This window comes from Taudactylus pleione, unplaced genomic scaffold (assembly GCF_031769625.1).
Source record: "Taudactylus pleione unplaced genomic scaffold, aTauple2 ptg001045l, whole genome shotgun sequence".
Taxonomy (NCBI): domain Eukaryota; kingdom Metazoa; phylum Chordata; class Amphibia; order Anura; family Myobatrachidae; genus Taudactylus; species Taudactylus pleione.
The window spans coordinates 1,008,475-1,034,566 of NW_028285446.1; the positions used below are offsets into that span (position 1 = coordinate 1,008,475).

Consider the following 26,092-nt stretch of genomic DNA (forward strand, 5'->3'; position numbering starts at 1 on the left):
ATCTATATAATGCCACTACCATATGCACACTATTACTATCCATATAATGCCACTACCGTATGTGCACTAATACTATCTATATAATGCCACTACCATATGCACACTATTACTATCTATATAATTCCACTACCGTATGCACACTATTACTATCCATATAATGCCACTACCGTATGTACACTAATACTATCTATATAATGCCACTACCGTATGTACACTATTACTATCCATATAATGCCACTACCGTATGTACACTATTACTATCCATATAATGCCACTACCGTATGTACACTAATACTATCTATATAATGCCACTACCATATGCACACTAATACTATCTATATAATGCCACTACCGTATGTACACTATTACTATCCATATAATGCCACTACCGTATGTACACTAATACTATCTATATAATGCCACTACCATATGCACACTATTACTATCCATATAATGCCACTACCGTATGTACACTAATACTATCTATATAATGCCACTACCATATGCACACTAATACTATCTATATAATGCCACTACCATATGCACACTATTACTATCCATATAATGCCACTACCGTATGTGCACTAATACTATCTATATAATGCCACTACCATATGCACACTATTACTATCCATATAATGCCACTACCGTATGCACACTATTACTATCTATATAATGCCACTACCGTATGTACACTAATACTATCTATATAATGCCACTACCGTATGTACACTAATACCATCCATCTAATGCCACTACCGTATGTACACTAATACTATCCATATAATGCCACTACCGTATGTACACTAATACTATCTATATAATGCCACTACCATATGCACACTATTACTATCCATATAATGCCACTACCATATGCACACTATTACTATCCATATAATGCCACTACAGTATGTACACTAATTCCATCCAACTAATGCCACTACCGTATGTACACTAATACCATCCATCTAATGCCACTGCCGTATGTACACTAATACCATCCATCTAATCCCACTACCGTATGTACACTAATACTTACACTGCCGTATGTACACTAATTCCATCCAACTAATGCCACTACCGTATGTACACTAATACCATCCATCTAATGCTGCCACTGCCGTATGTACACTAATACTGCCACTACCGTATGTACACTAATACCATCCATCTAATGCTGCCACTGCCGTATGTACACTAATACTGCCACTACCGTATGTACACTAATACCATCCATCTAATGCTGCCACTACCATATGAACACTAATACCATCCATCTAATGCTGCCACTGCCGTATGTACACTAATACTGCCACTACCGTATGTACACTAATACCATCCATCTAATGCTGCCACTGCCGTATGTACACTAATAATGCCACTACCGTATGTACACTACTACCATCCATCTAATGCTGCCACTGCCGTATGTACACTAATACTGCCACTACCGTATGTACACTAATACCATCCATCTAATGCTGCCACTGCCGTATGTACACTAATACTGCCACTACCGTATGTACACTAATACCATCCATCTAATGCTGCCACTACCATATGAACACTAATACCATCCATCTAATGCTGCCACTGCCGTATGTACACTAATACTGCCACTACCGTATGTACACTAATACCATCCATCTAATGCTGCCACTGCCATATGTACACTAATACCATCCATCTAATGCTGCCACTGCCGTATGTACACTAATACCATCCATCTAATGCTGCCACTGCCGTATGTACACTAATACTGCCACTACCGTATGTACACTAATACCATCCATCTAATGCTGCCACTGCCGTATGTACACTAATACCATCCATCTAATGCTGCCACTGCCGTATGTACACTAATACCATCCATCTAATGCTGCCACTGCCGTATGTACACTAATACTGCCACTACCGTATGTACACTAATACCAACCATCTAATGCTGCCACTGCCGTATGTACACTAATACTGCCACTACCGTATGTACACTAATACCATCCATCTAATGCTGCCACTACTGTATGAACACTAATGCCATCCACATAATGCCACTGCCGTATGTATACTAATACCATCCATCTAATGCCACTACCATATGTACACTAATACCATCCATCTAATGCCACTGCCGTATGTACACTAATACCATCCATCTAATGCCACTACCGTATGTACACTAATACCATCCATCTAATGCCACTGCCGTATGTACACTAATGCCATCCATCTAATGCTGCCACTACCGTATGTACACTAACACTGCCACTACCGTATGAACACTAATACCATCCATATAATGCCACTACCATATGTACACTAATACTATCCATCTAATGCCACTGCCGTATGTACACTAATACTGCCACTTCCGTATATGTACACTAATACCATCCATCTAATGCCACTACTGTATGTACACTAATACTATCCATATAATGCCACTAGCGTATGTACACTAATACTATCCATATAATGCCACTACCGTATGTACACTAATACTATCCATCTAATGCCATTACCGTATGTACACTAATAATATCCATCTAATACCACTACCGTATGTATACTAATACTGCCACTACCATATGCACACTAATACTATCCATATAATGCCACTACCGTATGTACACTAATACCATCCATCTAATGCCACTACCGTATGTACACTAATACCATCCATCTAATGCCACTACCGTATGTACACTAATACCATCCATCTAATCCCACTACCGTATGTACACTAATACCATCCATCTAATGCTGCCACTGCCGTGTGTACACTAATAATGCCACTACCGTATGTACACTAATACCATCCATCTATTGCTGCCACTACCGTATGTAAACTAACACTGCCACTACCGTATGAACACTAATACCATCCACATAATGCCACTGCCGTATGTACACTAATACCATCCATCTAATGCCACTACCATATGTACACTATTACCATCCATCTAATGCCACTACAATATGTACACTAATACTATCCATCTAATGCCACTACCGTATGTACACTAATACCATCCATCTAAGCCACTACCGTATGTACACTAATGCTGCCACTACCGTATGTACACTAATACCATCCATCTAATGCACTGCCGTATGTACACTAATAATGCCACTACCGTATGTACACTAATACCGTCCATCTAATGCTGCCACTACCGTATGTACACTAACACTGCCACTACTGTATAAACACTAATACTATCCATATAATGCCACTACAGTATGTACACTAATACTATCCATATAATGCCACTACAGTATGTACACTAATACTATCCATATAATGCCACTACCGTATGTACACTAATACTATCCATCTAATGCCACTACCGTATGTACACTAATGCTGCCACTACCATGTGTACACTAATGCTATCCATCTAATGCCACTGCCGTATGTACACTAATGCTGCCACTACCGTATGTACACTAATACTATCCATATAATGCCACTACCATATGTACACTAATACTATACATATAATGCCACTACCATATGTACACTAATACTATACATAAAATACCACTACCGTATGTACACTAATACTATCTATATGCCACTACCATATCCACACTAATACTATCCATATAATGCCACTACCATATGTACACTAATACTATCCATCTAATGCCACTACCGTATGTACACTAATACTATCCATCTAATGCCACTACCGTATGTACACTAATACTATCCATCTAATGCCACTACCGTATGTACACTAATACTATCCAACTAATGCCACTATCGTATATACACTAATACCATCCATCTAATGCCACTGCCCTATGTACACTAATACTGCCACTTCCGTATGTACACTAATACCATCCAACTAATGCCACTACCGTATGTACACTAATACCATACATCTAATGCCACTACCGTATGTACACTAATACTATCCATATAATGCCACTACCGTATGTACACTAATACTATCTATATAATGCCACTACCATATGCACACTAATACTATCCATATAATGCCACTACAGTATGTACACTAATACTATCCATATAATGCCACTACAGTATGTACACTAATACTATCCATATAATGCCACTACCATATGCACACTAATACTATCCATATAATGCCACTACCGTATGTACACTAATACTATCCATCTGATGCCACTACCGTATGTACACTAATACTATCCATCTGATGCCACTACCGTATGTACACTAATACTGCCACTGCCCTATGTACACTAATACTACTACCAGATCATTTTATCATTGTATCGCTTATCGCACATTGTAACCCAGGTAGTGCGCACAACATGGCTGCCTCCCCTGGGACTCTATTGTGTAGAATGAACAACGCATGGTTCTGATGATTTTGCAAGGATTTCTGCTATGAGCCATCATCTACATGTCGCAGTAGAGAGCGAGATTTGGCAGAATAGATGTTTGATGGTTTTCGGATGACATGGCGATGGCGTAAAATCGCAGTGCAGGTGCTCTTATGTGACATGACAACTTCTAGGCCTCATCTTTATCCCTATAATGGAAACGCACTTTGTACAGTCCAGTTGTCCTGGAGGAACCACCCATTTCTAGGCACGCTCTGAGCAACGCTGTATACAGCTGACGGCACATGATAGCCCCCGCCCCAGTGTCCCCTCCCTCTTATAATTAATAGAAGACATAATTGTCTTGCACGCACGTACACAATCTGTGGTTTATAACGGACTCTAATGAGGCATCAGGTACTGGTTTCTGGTGACCTGGGAGGCTGCACTGTCCGTGGTAAGATTTTGACCCCCAAAACCTCCCAAATAAGAGTTTCTACAATGTAAAGTTATTCCCAGAGGCAGAAAGCTGCACAATGCCCCCTGAGGGACCCATTTAGCCATGTCAGGACGCAATTATATCACCCAGATGCACACGCAGGACAGGGGCTCTGAAATGAGGCCGTCCCTGTGATGTGCTCAGAGCGAAGAGACCGCATCAGTCCTGTGCCGGCTCCTGCGCATGTGCGCTTTGACTATGCATGTGCGTTGTCCAGTGCTGGGGGAACCCTCTCCCGGTACATTTTACGTAGTGTAGCTTATAGGCTACAGCAGTGATTCCCAACCTCCGTCCTCAAGGCACACTAAAGCTGGCCACACATCTAAAGATTATCTGTCCAACCAGCCAACTAGTTAATTGGTTGGAATGAAAATCTGGTAACGTATGGGGGTAACTGATGATCAGCAATTTGCTCCCAAACGCTGGAAAATGGACCAAAACTGTTGTTTGAACAAATAGTTTAGATCAAAGATTTAACAAACTTGTCTGACGCCATTTTCATCTGTTTTCTGGCATTTAGGAGCAAATTGCTGATCATCAGTTACTCCCATACATTACCAGATTCTCATTCCAACCAATCACCTAGTTGGCTGGTTGGACAGATAATCTGTAGCTGTGTGGCCAGCTTTACAGTCCTGGTTTTAGTGATATCAATGATTGTGCACAGATGGTTTCATCAAAATATCTGAGGCACTAATTAAGTCACCTGTGCTCAAGTATGGCTATCCCTAAAACCTGGACTGTAAAGCTGGCCACACACTAGACCAACTTTCATCCAACCATCCAAATAGTTGATTGGTTGGAATGAGAATCTGGTAATGTATGGGAGTAACTGATGATCAGCAATTTGCTCCTAAATGCCAGAAAACAGATGAAAATGGCGTCAGAGAAGTTTGTGAAATGTTTGATCTAAACAATTTGTTCAATCAACAGTTTTTGTCCATTTTCCGGTGTTTGGGAGAAAATTGCTGATTGTCATTTACTATCATACCTTACCAGGTTTTCATTCCAAATAATCAGCTAGTTGGATGTAAGTTGGTCTGTGTGTGGCCAGCTTTAGTGTGCCTTGAGGACCGTGGTTGGGAACCCCTGGGCTACAGCAACTCTGGGCTGCTTGCTAAATCGGACAGCATCGCATCCCCCCTTAAAACACATTTGGGCTGCTGCCATCCATTCTTCATACATTGGGATGATACTAAATATTTGCTGGTATCCCCCGAAAATGCATGTTTCTGGGAATATACCGCAAATATCAATGTCCCAACCACCCCTCTATACCTGTACGACAAGCATCCAGAGGGGTCACCAGGAGACCATGGACAGATATCAGACAGGTGGGACAGTGGTGTCACCAGGAGGCCATGGGCAGATATCAGACATGCGGGACAGTGGGGTCACCAGGAGACCATGGGCAGATATCAGATACGTGGGACAGTGGGGTCACCAGGAGACCATGGGCAGATATCAGACATGTGGGACAGTGGGGTCACCAGGAGACCATGGGCAGATATCAGACACGTGGTACAGTGGGGTCACCAGGAGACCATGGGCAGATATCATACATGTGGTACAGTGGGGTCACCAGAAGACCATGGGCAGATATCATACATGTGGTACAGTGGGGTCACTAGGAGACCGTGGGCAGATATCATACACATGGTAGAGTGGGGTCACCAGGAAACCATGGGCAGATATCAGACATGTGGTACAGTGGGGTCACCAGGAGACCATGGGCAGATATCATACATGTGGTACAGTGGGGTCACCAGGAGACCATGGGCAGATACCAGACACATGGTACAGTGGGGTCACTAGGAGACCATGGGCAGATATCAGACATGTGGTACAGTGGGGTCACTAGGAGACCATGGGCAGATATCAGACACGTGGTACAGTGGGCCTTTCTGCATTCCTGTGTCATATATTGACTCCTATGGGATTGTATTGCAGGGTTCTGTATGCAGCTAACGCTGAAATTATACAACACTACAATACATTCATTCATCTGTCTCAGAAAAAGATGAGCAGAGACATAAAACAAGGTCAGATTACTACAGGCCGTCCCTCAGAGACATTCTCCAAGATCAGCCAAAGCCAAGGAAAGATTACAGCGGGGAGTAATCTGGATAGTGAGGTCCTGCGGGGAGCGGTGGGAGGAAGCCTCACATCTCTACACTTTGATGGGATTACACAGGGAAAGCCAGTTCTGCTTCATGCCTACAATGCCAGATATTCTTTTCATGGGTTTAACCCACTTTGCAGGGTGGGTGGCAGTGAGGAGACATCACACAGAAAATGAGGTAGAACAAAGTAATCCGCACCTCAATATTGCCTGGTGCCTCATGGGAGATCCTGTTTTAGGGACCCCCTTTGTTTGTGGAAAAGACCCCATATAAGAACAAGTTAGAGCAGAGGCTCCCAAACTGCACAATTTCAGTCCAGGTTTTAAGGATATCCATGCCAGATGGTTGAATCAAAGTGACAGAGGTACTAATTAAGGGCCTCATTTACAAATGTGTATGATATATGGTGCTCCAGCCAATCGGCTCCCAACTGTCACTGTGTATGATAAATGGTGCTCCAGCCAATCAGCTCCCAGCTGTCACTGTGTATGATAAATGGTGCTCCAGCCAATCAGCTCCCAACTGTCACTGTGTATGATAAATGGTGCTCCAGCCAATCGGCTCCCAGCTGTCACTGTGTATGATAAATGGTGCTCCAGCCAATCAGCTCCCAACTGTCACTGTGTATGATAAATGGTGCTCCAGCCAATCAGCTCCCAACTGTCACTGTGTATGATAACGGTGCTCCAGCCAATCAGCTCCCAACTGTCACTGTGTATGATAAATGGTGCTCCAGCCAATCAGCTCCCAGCTGTCACTGTGTATGATAATGGTGCTCCAGCCAATCGGCTCCCAACTGTCACTGTGTAGGATAATAGAGCTCCAGCCAATCGGCTCCCAACTGTCACTGTGTATGATAAATGGTGCTCCAGCCAATCAGCTCCCAGCTGTCACTGTGTATGATAAATGGTGCTCCAGCCAATCGGCTCCTAGCTGTCATGTGTATGATAAATGGTGCTCCAGCCAATCGGCTCCCAGCTGTCAATGTGTATGATAAATGGTGCCCCAGCCAATCGGCTCCCAGCTGTCAATGTGTATGATAAATGGTGCCCCAGCCAATCAGCTCCCAACTGTCACTGTGTATGATAAATGGTGCTCCAGCCAATCAGCTCCCAGCTGTCAATGTGTATGATAAATGGTGCTCCAGCCAATCGGCTCCCAACTGTCACTGTGTATGATAATAGTGCACCAGCCAATCGGCTCCCAACTGTCACTGTGTATGATAATGGTGCTCCAGCCAATCGGCTCCCAACTGTCACTGTGTATGATAAATGGTGCCCCAGCCAATCGGCTCCCAGCTGTCACTGTGTATGATAAATGGTGCTCCAGCCAATCGGCTCCTAGCTGTCATGTGTATGATAAATGGTGCTCCAGCCAATCGGCTCCCAGCTGTCAATGTGTATGATAAATGGTGCCCCAGCCAATCGGCTCCCAGCTGTCAATGTGTATGATAAATGGTGCTCCAGCCAATCGGCTCCCAACTGTCACTGTGTATGATATATGGTGCTCTAGCCAATCGGCTCCCAACTGTCACTGTGTAGGATAATGGTGCTCCAGCCAATCGGCTCCCAACTGTCACTGTGTATGATAAATGGTGCTCCAGCCAATCAGCTCCCAGCTGTCACTGTGTATGATAATGGTGCTCCAGCCAATCGGCTCCCAACTGTCACTGTGTAGGATAATAGAGCTCCAGCCAATCGGCTCCCAACTGTCACTGTGTATGATAAATGGTGCTCCAGCCAATCAGCTCCTAGCTGTCATGTGTATGATAAATGGTGCTCCAGCCAATCGGCTCCCAGCTGTCAATGTGTATGATAAATGGTGCCCCAGCCAATCGGCTCCCAGCTGTCAATGTGTATGATAAATGGTGCCCCAGCCAATCGGCTCCCAGCTGTCAATGTGTATGATAAATGGTGCTCCAGCCAATCGGCTCCCAACTGTCACTGTGTATGATATATGGTGCTCTAGCCAATCGGCTCCCAACTGTCACTGTGTAGGATAATGGTGCTCCAGCCAATCAGCTCCCAGCTGTCAATGTGTATGATAAATGGTGCTCCAGCCAATCGGCTCCCAACTGTCACTGTGTATGATAATGGTGCTCCAGCCAATCGGCTCCCAACTGTCACTGTGTATGATAATGGTGCTCCAGCCAATCGGCTCCCAACTGTCACTGTGTAGGATAATAGAGCTCCAGCCAATCGGCTCCCAACTGTCACTGTGTATGATAAATGGTGCCCCAGCCAATCGGCTCCCAGCTGTCACTGTGTATGATAAATGGTGCTCCAGCCAATCGGCTCCTAGCTGTCATGTGTATGATAAATGGTGCTCCAGCCAATCGGCTCCCAGCTGTCAATGTGTATGATAAATGGTGCCCCAGCCAATCGGCTCCCAGCTGTCAATGTGTATGATAAATGGTGCTCCAGCCAATCGGCTCCCAACTGTCACTGTGTATGATAAATGGTGCTCCAGCCAATCGGCTCCCAGCTGTCAATGTGTATGATAAATGGTGCTCCAGCCAATCAGCTCCCAACTGTCAACTGTTAGAAAAGTGACAGTTGGGAGCTGATTGGCTGGAGCACCATTATCATACACAGTGACAGCTGGGAGCTGATTGGCTGGAGCACCATTATCATACACAGTGACAGTTGGGAGCTGATTGGCTGGAGCACCGTTATCATACACAGTGACAGCTGGGAGCTGATTGGCTGGAGCACCGTTATCATACACAGTGACAGCTGGGAGCTGATTGGCTGGAGCACCATTTATCATACACAGTGACATTTTTCACTCGTTTTGGTGATAAAACTTGTTAGTAAATGGGGGCCTAAGTCACCTGTGCTCAAGCACGGATAACCTTAAAACATGGACTGTTATGGCAGAGTTTGGGAACCTCTGAGTTACAGTAACAGGGGCCCCAGGCAGAAGCTGAGTTGCCTAATGGATGATCTGGCTGATGCTACCATTGTACATAGGTACAGGAACATATGTCTGTATGGTACTGATGACTGCTGGAAAGTAGCAGCATTCGCCCATAGGCCTTAGGACCTCATTCAGAGTCTCTCGCTTTCTCTGCGCGCTTGCAAGCGACCCGATGGTTTGCGTACACGCATTCTTCGTTCTGCGTGTGCGTGAACTACTCTGTGTGATCGCAGGCCGCTCGCTCGCCCAGCACAGACAGCCCAGTGTAATGAGTGACAGGAGAGGCCGTTTGTGGGTGGTAACAGGGGCAGGACACTAGAAACGGGGGAATGGAGGTGCAAACGCAGGCGTGCCAGAGTGTTTCAATGCCGTTTTAGAGGCGTGCATAATTAACACGCAGCGTCATAGTACGCGTCACTTGCCTGTTTTTTCCATTGAAGTCCTCGCAGTGCTTGCGGTAGGGTAAGGCAACCACAAGCGCTGCGATCGCTTCCGATTGTCTTCGATGTACCAATGTTTTAATACACTTCCTGGAGATGACGTGTGCTGGTGGGCGGCTCTGCCTGTGCAATTGGGCGTGCACTGGCCGCTCGCTAAGACATGGTAGGCGTGCTTAAGCCTTGGCGAGCGATCGCTTCCCGTGGTGTGAATTTGACAAATTTGCATATGCTGGGGGCGAGCGATCGCATCTAACGAGAGACTCTCAATGTGGTCCTTAGTGTAAATGATCTCTCTTACCAAACATCAGCAGACTGAAAGCTCCTGTAATACTGATCCACGCTCAGTGTGTCCCATCATTCACCTAAATACCCCTAATATTGCAGATCTGTCGCCTCAGGCCAGGCCCGGACGCTGTATAGAAGCCGGTTCTGTACAGGCCCAACCAGATTCCCAAATGGTGCAGGTTCCTCTGCTGGATAAACGTTCCCGGGTTATCAGTCTGCAATGACCACGCTCCCTGCATGAATTCGGGTCTGGGAGGGGGTGTTCTTGGTTCCTGTCTGACACAGATCATGGAAGGAAATCTGCGTGCCTGCGGCTATACTGAGAAATATCACATCCGTATACAGTATATTATCATACATGGCAACAACACAATGCTACTTTGTGTTTATTAATATTTAGAACTGATCATTTTTTTGTTACGGAGACCTGTATGCGATGATACAGGAGCTTCTATAGAACCTTTATGTCACTACACAGAAGTATTTAAATAGTGCAAATATTTATTAAATATAGAAAATATACACAAGCCGACAGCAAGTCACGTGCGGAAATCCAGATTCTATCCAACCGTTACTGCCGTCTTCCAGCAATGGCAGGTCTGCCACATTGTGATGTCCACGGCACGGCTGGCACATACCAGGAGGGTACCGGGTTCTAGGAAGGGTGTTCTCGTCCCCCCGATAGCAGCACTGGAATCAGATGGAAGATGCAGACACAAGGGAAAAAAACAAAACACAATTTGATGTGAATTTCATGGTGAAAACTATAAGGGGCCGGTCCGTGGGTGCAAATGGCAGCCTGGGGGTATAAGGGTCTTAAGGTGGGTACACACTATACAGATATGTCTGCAGATGACGGTCATTTATACACACTGACCGGCCATCATCTGTGTCTGCCCGCAGGTACCGGCGGGCAGGGGGTGTGTCCCGGCAGGGGGGGGCATGTCCCAGCAGGCGGGGGGCGTCTGATGCCCGTACACACTTGCCGATGGTCAGATATGTCTGCAGACACAGCCAATGTGATATGTCGGTGAATGCTGACATTCACCGACATATCGCGGGTACACACTGGCCGACAGGCAGCAGATACATTGGCCGATCAATTGATCGGCCAATGTATCTGTCAGTGTGTAGCCAGCTTAAGGGCCTGATTCAGCAAGGAACGCAGTTGCTTATACTGTCCGCACGCAATCAGTCGGTTAATTTGCACTGCGCATGCATCTCAGTGCGCGTGCTAGGCGCTGCGTTAGGAATTGCGATCGCAGTGACTACGCGGACGCATGGCAGAGTGATTGACAGGAAGTGCTGTTTGTGGGTGGTGAAGGGCGGTTGATTGGGCGAATGCAGGCGTGTCAGTGCGTTTCAACACCCGTGCAGGGGCATGTGTAATTTATCCACTGCGATACCAGACACCGCCTGAGGCCTCATAGCGTGCGCATAAGTCAGCAATTCCTGAGTAAGGTCTGGGCTTCCCTAACTGTCCGATGTTACCGATTATTTCTCTGTATTGACCAAGTATAGGGATGTGAGTAAGGGGACGGGGGCGTCCTTCGGTCAGGCTGCGATCGCAATGCGAATGCATACATTTACATATCACTGCTGATATTAGCAACTGCGCTGCGTGCGTGTAAGCAGAATAGCGATCCGTAGTGAATCAGGCGCTGAGATCGCTCTGATAAGGGGGCAGCAGGGAATTCGCAATCCCCTAAGACACGTCATTGTCCCTGTACAATGGTGGCTGACCTGTAACGCTCATTGGTGCGCAGTTCCCCGACCAGTCACGCGAAAACCGCGGTTTAGCTAATTTACAATTTATCATTTACCAGATTATTGTTCACACAAGTGCATAGATGATTGTTGTGTAATAAACCTGTAAAAGTGTCTAATATTGTATCAGAGAAAGCGCATTACATGTTATTTGCCCTGCAGATTGGTCACATGGAGTGAGAGCGCCCCGCGGGGGTGGGTAAGGGGCTCGCTGCTCTTCCCGCAGCTCCTAAACTCAGTAACCCGCTGTGACGTATCCTCAGATATTCCCTGGATGAGGCCTGTCCTCAGCTCCGGGGGGGCAGCAGACTGTGACAGAAATGTTACATTCAGTACAACTCCAGTATGTTATACATCACAGCTACAGTATACAATACTCCTCTGCCCCGGACGTGTGTCTGTTATTATCTAGCATAATATAACAACAATATAACAACAAGTGTGATCACACCAACTGCTCTCATTATCTGCCACCCTCTCCCTTGGGTGCTGGCCTATAATGTGATTATTGCATCTGGAAAGTCTATCAGTACTGACAGTCAGCCTCCTGGGAATGAGTCCAGGTCCCCTCTTCCTCCGCTGCCTGAAGATCAGGCGATTACAGGTACAGATCGGTATGTATCATGTATATGGACTGTACATGTAACACTATAACGTGGATTATATGAAATTGATGCAGCTGTCAATTGGAGAAGAGGGGGACACAGTTCTGGTATAATGTATGGGAGGTGACGGGCTACCTTTAGGTATAACGTATGGGAAGTGACTGGGGTACCTTTAGGTATAATGTATGGGAGGTGATTGGGGTACACATAGGGTGCCCTCCCCGAGTACTGCAGGTACACATCCTGACAGTATAACACACCCGATGCTCTCAAACTGCAGGTTAGGTCACTTCTATAGTGTGGCCTAAGCACATAGGATGCCCTCCCCGGTTACTGCAGGTACACATCCTGACAGTATAACACACCCGGCACTGTCATTATACTGCAGGTTATGTAACTTCTATAGTGTGGCCTAAGCATATAAGATGCCCTCCCCGGTTACTGCAGGTATACATCCTGACAGTATAACACACCTGGCACTGTCATTATACTGCAGGTTATGTCACTTCTATAGTGTGGCCTAAGCACATAGATATAAGATGATAGATATTAGATATTCAATCTATCGCATATCTATATATCTATAGATCATCTTTCATATCTATCTATCTCATATCTCCTATCTATCTCTCATGTCTATCTCATATGATCTATATCTCTCATATCTACATAATATATGTCATCTCTCATATCTATTTATCTACCAATCGATCGCATATTAGTTTATATATCATTTATCTATCTCATATCTATCCATCTATCTGTCTACATACATACCAGTAAAGAGCTAAAGTATATCTTAGGAGACCATGGTTTATTTTCTTTTCCTTGTATCCTCTTTCGCTTTTTATATTCTTTTATACAGTCCATTATAATCTTGGTTACTAAAATGTGAGCAATACTTTCCACCTGTCCACCTATCTCTTCGTCGTGCGAGGTCCCGGATGGGAGTGGATTGAACCTTCCTCCATTAATAACAGAATCCATTTCCCGATCGCTGGCATCAGTCTCCGGCTTCTTCCTGTCGACATCCTCACATTTTTGTTGAGATTCTTTAGTAATGGTCCCAATGGCATCACATAAACCTCTGCTGAGGGGCTGGTCTGTACCCCTTACTAACAATGCGTGATTTTCCTTCTGCAGCGGGTGTGGTGATATTAATCCGTTAGTGTCACCTCCATATAAGTGCTTTATCTGTAACGCCTGGCCGGGATCTGTGTCTTCTCTTATAGGTTCATCAGGGAAACTTGGGGAAACGTCGCTGCTTAGCTGACTGTGATCAGCAACTCCTAAAACATTCATACTTTTTGATGACTCTAAACCCCTTGACCAGGACTGGTTAATGTCCTTTTCTGAAGATGGTTTCAACATTTCTTTGTCACCCTGCTGTCTTCTTTTTAGGTCTCCACCGGCTTGTTCAGGAGATTGGAAATTACTCGGAGATGGACCCTCATCAAACGAATGATCATCTCCCAGCTGATCAGATTTATCCTTCTCATCAAATAACAGATGTGAGATCTGCCCGGGTCTGACAAATATACCACAATTCTTAGAACATTCAAAATACTTTACACCTTCATATGTGCCATCGTTGTCTCCTTCTGCCTTATCAAGTGCTACTCCTGCCCAATGACCTTCCTTGAAGAAGGTCAACCCTTTAAACTTTAAAGTACCTGGCTTTGAAAGCTTTACTAATACCCTATCTCCAATCTGAAAGGCATATAGCGGATCATGTATATCTTCGTCAGCTTTTGATAATGTTAGGAACGGGTTACGCTGCTTTATAACTTCAGGCGAGTTTCTTGTGTCTTCGGTCTCGAGGAAAGAAGTTCCCGAGTGTCCATCATGGTACAACTGCTGGGGAATTAGTCCAGCCGGTGGAAGGAGAGTATCCTCTGCTAACAGGCTACCATATAATAAATGGATCTCATCAATTAGGCTAGCCTCCCTACTACTGTGCAAGCTCTCTGTCCCAGACAAGAGGAATTCCTCAGGTGGGCTTGGGAAGTCTTCTGTGTTGCTTTCACCACTCTTAATGGCTTCACCATCTGTGGGGAATGAGGGGAGCTCCTCACTCCGCTCCTGTTGTGTGGAGAACAAGTCGGCACTTTCGTAAGAGAGCTTTTCATCAACTGGAGACAAGATCTCTGACAAGGCATCTTCAACAGGCTCCAGAACTTCCTCGCTGATGAATATGATCTCTCCCTCACTCCGATGTGGAAAGCTTTTAATCGGAAATAAATCTTTTGAGGCTGTAGCATGAAATGGCCCCATCTCACTTTTCCTGAAGATTACATTTTCTGTAACAGATGGTTTTCCATTAGTTTCCGTCACTCCTTGCCGGTCTTTAGTGTCAGGAGAACTCATTCCGGCCACATTACTAACGTCTTCTACTCTCATTGACGTCGGCTTTGGCATGTATGGAACGCTGACTGCATTACTGCGCTGATTGTCAGGCAGATGTTTTGTGCTGTATGTTTTTCTGTCCGATTCTGTCAAGTCCTCAGACGTGGGAAAGGATTCCGATGCCAAAGGCGCCGTTTTAGGTTCTGTCTCCTCCATAAAAAATTCTGCTGGACTTCTGGACTTTGCAGCCTGTAGCGGGGAAGAAGGCGGCTTTAATGTGGCCTCATCAGACATTACATCACTGCTACAAAATACTTCTGGATTTTCTTTGTTTCTACTACTAACAGGAGACAATATGGCCTGTCCTCCCTCATCTGGATGAATAAAATACGTTTGCCCAGCCGAATCACCATTTACTTTTTCTTCAGATGCCATCTCAGGGGGCTCCATGTCAAACACCTCCGAATCTCCACTCTCCGTATCCTGACCATTCTGCTCGCGGTCAGAGACGGAACTTTCAGAGATATTAATGAGTTTAGCATAAACTTTATGAAACTCTGCGAGAGAGGGACAGAGAGCGTCACTTGCTGGGGACGCGACATTTGATGCTGACGGTGCTGATAAGCTATAAGAACTGTGATCACTGGTGGGTTCTGTCACCATGCGGGCGTCCTCTGCAGCTTCTGATGTCACCTCGTTGGAATCTAAAAATATAAAATGTTTAATGACTTTGTTTTACTGCATAAATGTACGGCGATCACCCTTACCATGGCTGATAATGGGGCATATGATCTATAAGTACCTGTGCACAGGGTGGTAACAGGGCACAAATGCTCCCTGTAAAGGCCCCACGTCGTGACATTGCGCGCCTGTTGTCGCAGCACACGGGGCGAGGCCAGCAGCACTAGTAAGTGTAGTGCCAACCGGCGTCCTTAGGATGCGTGATCAGCCGCACAGATTGCAGTGTGCCCGTCTGGCACTGTACAAGCAATACCCGGCTGCAGTTTGCAGTTCCAGGCACCATGCTAGCTAGAAGCAAGGTCCGTGGGCGGTGACAGAACCCTTGCGCTCCGTGTGGTGGCACTGGTCGCACGCCTACATACTCTTCCCGCATAATTCCGGGTTGCTTGTGTCCTAGGCCAATAGACCTATATGCAAATAGGACTTACCTGGCCATCGTCTTTCTGGTTAATCAGAAATGTAAAGCAAGTGGAGTGGTCGCTATTGGTTACTACACCATTTACGTTGTACCAGTTTTCCTAAACATGGAGAACTTAGTATTTATCAATTTATGTAAGAAGAAAACTGCTCTATAAAGTGCGATTGTCAGGTCAGTGCCGCCACGCAGCGGAGGGGGCATTCTTCCCCCAGCACAGCTGGCCTGGCCCCTTGCAGATCCCCAGCTACAGACGGCCCCCCCACCCTCGGCACCCCTGGTGACTGCGGCATTGTGTAGGAACAAAGCCCCAACTTACTTCCTTGCTGTCCTTCTGTGTTGCCCGATTGTTTAGGGTCTGTGGTTCTCTCCTGATCCCTCACACTCAGCGCGTCCCTACACCGCAGAACAGAACATGTATAAATTGTCTTTTATGTAATTACATGTCACTTATTTGCACGTCACTTTGGCCAGCGGAAAATGTGACAAGAAGGGTTCTTACAGAGTAATAGGGCGGTAATGAAACCAGCATAGTTACCCGCGTTCTTTTGCAGGAACGGTGAATGTTTCGGGCGTATTTGCAAACACCCCTGAATCATCTTCATTGGCAGATATGGGCTTCTCCTAATTAAAACAGAATATCAGCAAAAGGCGATATTAAAAGTTTTATCATTTATTGTAAATAACATAGGTGTGATCACAATAGTGACGTTATAATAAATGTGGATGATTTGCTGCGTCCGCCATAAATACTGGGTTAGCTTACAATAAGGCTGCCTCCAGGGGACTCTAATTTTTATATTTTCCCATTATTCCATATTCTGATACGTGACGATTAAACTGGAAAACAACATTCAGTGGCGTAAAATCAGGACTTTCCTAGGAGCTCAGAATACACTTATTTCCCAAATCAATTTCTGTGATAAATCTGGAAGAACCTGCAGAGCGCGGTCACAGATCTGGACGGGACAGAAGATGAATACGGGGCAATATACAAAGACAGTGTCACATTCTCCTACGTAGAACCGATCCTCGCCGCACTGCCACCGTGCATTATTATATATACGAGGGATAATGCATATACATGACATATGTAAATCAGAGCTGGAAGCCGCGCCTGTGAGTGATTGCGCAGATTGTCCTCAGCTGGTGGAGACTTCTGACACGGATTCGTCACATGTTGTCCGTCTCCTGATAAAGGATTGCTCAGGACGGCTCCATCTGTAATACATAACATACATTACTGCCACTGTTCCCTTCCCCTGGAGTCAGGTAGTTTAATATTTTTATTTATGCAATAGAGGTGGTGATAAATTCTCTGATAAAACCAATAATCAGGATAAATGTATGCAGGAGAGCGAATAACATCTGTACTCAGAAATGAGACGCTCTCTGTACCGGATTCTGATTGGCTGAGAATATACATTTTCTACCAATAAAAGTGATGCGTCACGGTGAAGAATGTTGTAACAAATTAGATAATGTGCACAAAAATAATACAAATATAAAACAATCCAGGTTTATAATTCTCTCACAGACCCTCACCATATAGTAAGCTGGGTGTGTGAAGGTTTTTCACTTACTGGTGTGTATACAATAATATAGGATGAGAAGTGATAAATCGGATAGACTGCGTCTCCGAGCCTGCGAGCGCTATACACTACCATTGATCGTACCTTGTGTCACCAGACACCCACCCAGCTCCTGCAATCCGACATTGCGGGTCTGGGGGTCTCTCCGTGTGACAGGGGAATGCTGGTGGCCTTCTGGACCATGCGGTGGTTGGACATCTTCTGGCACCTGTGCCCTAAGGAAAAAACAGGATTTGTTTCAACGTTTTGTGTATAATCCACATTTTACAATCAGTGTTCCACAGCGCGTGTGTGTAATGACTGTACTGTGTTGGCCAATGCACGTGTAATGACTGTACTGTGGGGACCAGTGCGTGTGTAATGACTGTACTGTGTTGGCCAATGCACGTGTAATGACTGTACTGTGTTGGCCAGCACATAGGTACCACAGGCCCATCAGCACATAGGTACCACAGGCCCATCAGCACAAAGGTACCACAGGCCCATCAGCACATAGGTACCACAGGCCCATCAGCACATAGGTACCACAGGCCCATCAGCACATAGGTACCACAGGCCCATCAGCACATAGGTACCACAGGCCCATCAGCACATAGGTACCACAGGCCCATCAGCACATAGGTACCACAGGCCCATCAGCACATAGGTACCACAGGCCCATCAGCACATAGGTACCACAGGCCCATCAGCACATAGGTACCACAGGCCCATCAGCACATAGGTACCACAGGCCCATCAGCACATAGGTACCACAGGCCCATCAGCACATAGGTACCACAGGCCCATCAGCACAAAGGTACCACAGGCCCATCAGCACATAGGTACCACAGGCCTATCAGCAAACTTCCACCTAAAACAACAGGATCACAGAGAGTACACAGATCCCCCTTTAGGGATGAAGCTGCTACTCAAGTATTTATAGCCATTGCCACATGCCTTAAACTGGGGCCAGTAAAAACCTACTGGAGGGCCACAAGTGGCCCATAGGCCACCAATGGACGAGACCTTTGCCTAATAATTGCCTGTGGACCTTTCCTGCAGTCTGGGTGACTAGAACACACCCTGAACACTACAGCCGTAGACACACGTGTCCACAAGCGTACGTGGCGTATACAGTCCGGGGCAGCAGGCCTGAATAATGATATTCCCTCCATTCAATGTTATTTCCAGAAAACAAGAGTGGTCATAATACTACGTACCAGTCTATGTTGATTGCTTCCACGTTTTCTGTGACATCATCATCCGCAGAGAGGTCGGAGATGGCAGATTGCGTGTTCTGGTGCGGATGGTCGGAGGAGGATGATGTGGAATGGCGCAATGTGTCGTCTCTGGATAGCAGATGGTCAATCCGGTCTGAACCCTAGAGACAGAACATAGATATCTGACGTACAGCAGAGGCACCAAATGAGATGTAATATGAGGACACAGAAATATCTTTTATAGATGATTATAATCCTCCCAAGGTGGATTTCTCTACGCCCAGCTGTATACGGCTTCTGTCCTGTATGGCGCATAGGTTACCATCACAGATGACAGCGCAGAAGGGTTCAGTCAGTACAGACCTGCTCCCTAGTATACACTAATATGACGGAGACTCGGTATACGGGAGGGAGCGTTATATATAAGGAGACGTTTCCTATAGGGGAAGCTGCGCACTGTCCTCTCCTTGTATAGTGTTTGGCTCAAATAGCTCTGAACAAGCAGAACCAACATTTCTCTGCGTATGTGTGAGGTCACCCAACATGGGGGCAGGACACCCAACATGGGTGCAGGTCACCCAACATGGGGGCACGACACCCAACATGGGGGCACGACACATGGGCACATGGTTACCTCACATTGTAGCCCATAGAAGTTAATTAAATTAAGATAAAACGACCAACAATAGAACGGCAATAATGCAGCATCCCTATATGTGGTGTAATTATTACTATCCAGCGTTTATACAGAATGATCTCTTACTATAAGTAACGCAGGTATCACCTATATGCAGGGCTGTCGTGAGACGTGTGTGGCCACGTTTGGCATTTCAGGTCACATCAGTAGAACTTTCATGTCACTGAACAGGGCGTGTCCACGTTGCATTATCTTTTTGATACGGCGCCGGCACGGTCCTTGACAGATTCAGTTATGTACGGAAACCCGATGGAGAATGGCTGCACATGTGCAGAGTGAGATCTGTGATCATGGGTGCAGTGCCCGACTCGCCATCCTGTGGCGTTTGTGGGGGGGGGGGCAAAGCGGAGACTAGAACCGTTGTACAATATGGGGGCGTGTTGCCTCCATATTGTACAAGTGTGCAAAGCTCTGGATCTGCTTCGTCAGAGAAGTTAGGACGGCCAGGCTGGGTGTTCTACCGGCAGTGACCATAGGTCCCGATGGTGATCCCAAGCAGCTTCCACGGACGCTATACTCTTATCTCAGATTGCCAGCAGGAGCTATTTCCTACAGACGCTTCCCCGCGGCATTAGCATAGTAGTCGGTCGGTATAGCACAGACGCTTCCCTGCGGCATTAGCATATTAGTCGGTCGGTATAGCACAGACGCTTCCCTGCGGCATTAGCATATTAGTCGGTCGGTATAGCACAGACGCTTCCCTGCGGCATTGGCATATTAGTCGGTCGGTATAGCACAGACGCTTCCCTGCGGCATTAGCATATTAGTCGGTCGGTATAGCACAGACGCTTCCCTGCGGCATTAGCATATTAGTCGGTCGGTATAGCACAGACGTGTCCCTGCGGCATTAGCATATTAGTCGGTCGGTATAGCACAGACGCTTCCCCGCGGCATTAGCATATTAGTCGGTCGGTATAGCACAGACGCTTCCCCGCGGCATTAGCATATTAGTCGGTCGGTATAGCACAGACGCTTCCCTGCGGCATTAGCATATTAGTCGGTCGGTATAGCACAGACGCTTCCCTGCGGCATTAGCATATTAGTCGGTCGGTATAGCACAGACGTGTCCCTGCGGCATTAGCATATTAGTCGGTCGGTATAGCACAGACGCTTCCCCGCGGCATTAGCATATTAGTCGGTCGGTATAGCACAGACGCTTCCCTGCGGCATTGGCATATTAGTCGGTAGGTATAGCACAGACGCTTCCTTGCGGCATTAGCATATTAGTCGGTCGGTATAGCACAGACGCTTCCCTGCGGCATTGGCATATTAGTCGGTAGGTATAGCACAGACGCTTCCCTGCGGCATTGGCATATTAGTCGGTCAGTATAGCACAGACGCTTCCTTGCGGCATTAGCATATTAGTCGGTAGGTATAGCACAGACGCTTCCCTGCGGCATTGGCATATTAGTCGGTCGGTATAAAGGTGAGGGAACATCATGGCTGTTCCCGGGCCAGGAATAGCTCAGGCTGCAGTCACACGTTATCCGTTTATCGGTGACACAGAAGATGTAGCTTTGTGTTTTGTACACACCCAGGTGACTATCAGACACTTTGTGGACTCTATGATGAAGCCCCGCCCACATGCATGACATCATCGCTTAGTAGGAAACGCCCCATACATTCTGCCATATGGTGCATGTACCTCAACAGCCACCGCAGAGCTCTGCAACCTCCGCTGCATGTGCGCTGCAGAACGCCGGATCCGCATGATCTCCTTCTGTTGCTGTAGCAGCAGCTTCCTCTTCTGGTGGGCAGCCTTGTACATGTTGTGCAAATGCCTGATCTCTGCCTGGGGAACAGGACGGCAGAAAGATACATTATGAAATATCAGGACGGTGCAGCAAAAATCCTCTGTGTATAAGTATTGCGTCAGGATGTAACTTACACCGGCCAGGTGACACCCTGCTAAATGAGCGTATTATAGCCCTGATTCAGAGCCGCTTGCTGTGAATTTTGTCTCCAGCCGCTCGCAAAGCTGTGGGTGATCACCCACAGCTTCTACGAGCGGGCTGGAGACCGTCGTGATTATCGCAACCATCGGGCTTGCGACGAGACCCTCTGGTAAGGTCGAGCTGATGCTTTAATAGAGCAGGAAGTCCACTACTAACATCACTAGTGATACGTCAGCCCTCCTACAAACGCCAGGCGTTCCTAAGTGAACGCCTGCGTTTGTCTGGCCACCCCCCCTACCTGCCCACAAAACGGGGCGAGCCGTCAATCAACATCGACAGCCGCCCCGTCTTGTTGCAAGCCCTGTTGCTACTGAAATTCAGCCGCTCAGCGGGGCTCATGCACGCTGGACGCGGCGCAACCATTGGACCGCTTGTGAGCGGCTCTGAATTGGGCCCAACGAGCGCAGGGCTTTCCGGTCTCTGGGGCATGTGGCTCTACTGCCAGCCATTTACAAGGACAAACTCTACTTTGCTGCAGCCATTGGTGATGGTTACGTCATTATGGGGAAGATGCAGCGTTGTAGGTAAAACTTCTGTACATTACTTAAAAGACACGTGCACAGAAAAATACCTTATGTCAGGACCTATGCCGAGCTGCACGCGTTTCGCAATGTACCCACCTCTGCGTATGTAGCATATGTGTCGTACGCCTGCACTGCTCTGGGTGCAAATCATATCCCCCCTAGCAGACTTATATTCCGGTACACGTTGCTCTCTCTCTGTGTGACCTTTGCCCTCCTCAATGCTGCCTCTACGCTTGTTAGGGTCGATGTGTCCGGATTGGCTTTCGCTCTCTGCTCTGGTGCTTCTAGCACACTCAACTGATGCAACAAACTGCTGAGATACAGACCAGAGTGTGCTAGCAGCACCAGAGCAGAGAACGATACCCCAGACAGGAAAGAGGAACTGCGCGGGGTGTGACAGGTGCAGGGTACTAGGATGAGCACTATTATATATGACGCTGTATACATGCGCTCATTGTAGTGACGCCAAGCACAGCTGCTGTATGTCAGGCTCTGTATCACCCTGTGTGATTATTGTAGCGGCTTATTAATAAGCTGGATTGAGAGTTACTATACTTAACGGGAAACAATGGGCTCTTACTGCACCATCTGAAGGACGCCGGACGTTACTGTATTGTTGGTTGCAGAGCTTACATCCATGTGGGATGTAGAGATACCACAGTTCCATTCTATTCTGATTTGGGCTTCTGGGGGACGGAGACAGGAGAATGGGGACATTTGTGGCAGCAAAAAGGATAAAGGCCGCAATGCCCAGTCTGCTTTCATCTTCTAAAGAACACTAGAAACTATCAGAATCTGCGCAACACAAGCGTTACAGGGAGGCCGCCATTCCCGGGTACCTGCTCCTGCTTCAGGCTCTTCTGGATTTCCTGCTCCTGTCTCAGGAGGTCTTCCAGCTTCCCGTTCTCCGCTCTCATCTCGCAGTAGCTGAAAGCAACCGAGGAAACAGCGTTCTGCAACTATTTCATTCCCCCATTGTGTAAGTAAGCGATTATAACACACAAGTAACAAATAGTGACTTTAATAACCACTAGACACACTGTAGGCGATCAGTGACGTCAGCTTGGGATTCCGTACAAACACATTCTAGGAGCCATAATATAAATACAGAGCTAGTCATTGTCTTCTAATATCCTTATACAGATGTGTCCTCATACAATAAGCCTCTATACGCCACACAGCGTGACTGCCAGGTCCTGTGCTACTCTGCTAGCGTCGGGCGTCTTTTGTTTCCGACTAGGACGTACCAGCAGACTGCGCTGAGTAATGTGATATGTGACACCTGTATATCTGTGTGCTCCTGAGTCTGTATATAGGAGACTGCGCTGAGTAATGTGATATGTGACACCTGTATATCTGTGTACTCCTGAGTCTGTATATAGGAGACTGCGCTGAGTAATGTGATATGTGACACCTGTATATCTGTGTACTCCTGAGTCTGTATATAGGAGACTGCGCTGAGTAATGTGATATGTGACACCTGTATATCTGTGTGCTCCTGAGTCTGTATATAGGAGACTGTGCTGAGTAATGTGATATGTGACACCTGTATATCTGTGTACTCCTGAGTCTGTATATAGGAGACTGCGCTGTGTAATGTGATATGTGACACCTGTATATCTGTGTGCTCCTGAGTCTGTATATAGGAGACTGCGCTGAGTAATGTGATATGTGACACCTGTATATCTGTGTGCTCCTGAGTCTGTATATAGGAGACTGCGCTGAGTAATGTGATATGTGACACCTGTATATCTGTGTGCTCCTGAGTCTGTATATGGGAGACTGCGCTGACTAATGTGATATGTGACACCTGTATATCTGTGTGCTCCTGAGTCTGTATATAGGAGACTGTGCTGAGTAATGTGATATGTGACACCTGTATATCTGTGTGCTCCTGAGTCTGTATATGGGGGACTGCGCTGAGTAATGTGATATGTGACACCTGTATATCTGTGTGCTCCTGAGTCTGTATATAGGAGACTGTGCTGAGTAATGTGATATGTGACACCTGTATATCTGTGTGCTCCTGAGTCTGTATATGGAGACTGCGCTGAGTAATGTGATATGTGACACCTGTATATCTGTGTGCTCCTGAGTCTGTATATGGAGACTGCGCTGAGTAATGTGATATGTGACACCTGTATATCTGTGTGCTCCTGAGTCTGTATATGGAGACTGCGCTGAGTAATGTGATATGTGACACCTGTATATCTGTGTGCTCCTGAGTCTGTATATGGGAGACTGCGCTGAGTAATGTGATATGTGACACCTGTATATCTGTGTGCTCCTGAGTCTGTATATGGGAGACTGCGCTGAGTAATGTGATATGTGACACCTGTATATCTGTGTGCTCCTGAGTCTGTATATGGGAGACTGTGCTGAGTAATGTGATATGTGACACCTGTATATCTGTGTGCTCCTGAGTCTGTATATAGGAGACTGTGCTGAGTAATGTGATATGTGACACCTGTATATCTGTGTGCTCCTGAGTCTGTATATAGGAGACTGTGCTGAGTAATGTGATATGTGACACCTGTATATCTGTGTGCTCCTGAGTCTGTATATGGGAGACTGTGCTGAGTAATATGATATGTGACACCTGTATATATGTGTGCTCCTGAGTCTGTATATGAAGACTGTGCTGAGTAATGTGATATGTGACACCTGTATATATGTGTGCTCCTGAGTCTGTATATGAAGACTGTGCTGAGTAATGTGATATGTGACACCTGTATATCTGTGTGCACCTGAGTCTGTATATAGGAGACTGCGCTGAGTAATGTGATATGTGACACATGTATATCTGTGTGCTCCTGAGTCTGTATATAGGAGACTGTGCTGAGTAATGTGATATGTGACACCTGTATATCTGTGTGCTCCTGAGTCTGTATATGGGAGACTGTGCTGAGTAATATGATATGTGACACCTGTATATATGTGTGCTCCTGAGTCTGTATATGAAGACTGTGCTGAGTAATGTGATATGTGACACCTGTATATCTGTGTGCACCTGAGTCTGTATATAGGAGACTGCGCTGAGTAATGTGATATGTGACACCTGTATATCTGTGTGCTCCTGAGTCTGTATATAAGAGACTGCGCTGAGTAATGTGATATGTGACACCTGTATATCTGTGTGCTCCTGAGTCTGTATATAGGAGACTGCGCTGAGTAATGTGATATGTGACACCTGTATATCTGTGTGCACCTGAGTCTGTATATAGGAGACTGCGCTGAGTAATGTGATATGTGACACCTGTATATCTGTGTGCTCCTGAGTCTGTATATAAGAGACTGCGCTGAGTAATGTGATATGTGACACCTGTATATCTGTGTGCTCCTGAGTCTGTATATAGGAGACTGCGCTGAGTAATGTGATATGTGACACCTGTATATCTGTGTGCTCCTGAGTCTGTATATAGGAGACTGTGCTGAGTAATGTGATATGTGACACCTGTATATCTGTGTGCTCCTGAGTCTGTATATGGGAGACTGTGCTGAGTAATATGATATGTGACACCTGTATATATGTGTGCTCCTGAGTCTGTATATGAAGACTGTGCTGAGTAATATGATATGTGACACCTGTATATATGTGTGCTCCTGAGTCTGTATATAGGAGACTGCGCTGAGTAATGTGATATGTGACACCTGTATATCTG

General features: G+C 46.2%; 1 protein-coding gene across 3 annotated transcripts in view; it reads right to left on the reverse strand.

Moving 5' to 3' along the window:
* Positions 1–11,072: 11,072 nt before the first annotated feature.
* CCDC187 (coiled-coil domain containing 187) overlaps positions 11,073–26,092 on the reverse strand; it is a 114,972-nt gene continuing 99,952 nt past the window's right edge. For 2 of the 3 annotated variants that reach the window (XM_088461411.1, XM_088461413.1), the window contains exons 20-28: positions 23,270–23,357; positions 21,597–21,743; positions 19,255–19,415; positions 18,140–18,270; positions 17,581–17,684; positions 17,002–17,087; positions 16,783–16,859; positions 13,739–16,011; positions 11,073–12,665 (exon numbers count right to left, since the gene is read on the reverse strand). In XM_088461411.1, coding sequence (XP_088317537.1) covers positions 12,504–12,665; positions 13,739–16,011; positions 16,783–16,859; positions 17,002–17,087; positions 17,581–17,684; positions 18,140–18,270; positions 19,255–19,415; positions 21,597–21,743; positions 23,270–23,357 — 3,229 coding nt within the window. In that variant the 3' untranslated portion in view covers positions 11,073–12,503. The remainder of the gene's footprint in view (positions 12,666–13,738; positions 16,012–16,782; positions 16,860–17,001; positions 17,088–17,580; positions 17,685–18,139; positions 18,271–19,254; positions 19,416–21,596; positions 21,744–23,269; positions 23,358–26,092) is intronic. The other variant, XM_088461412.1, reaches the window with a different exon arrangement.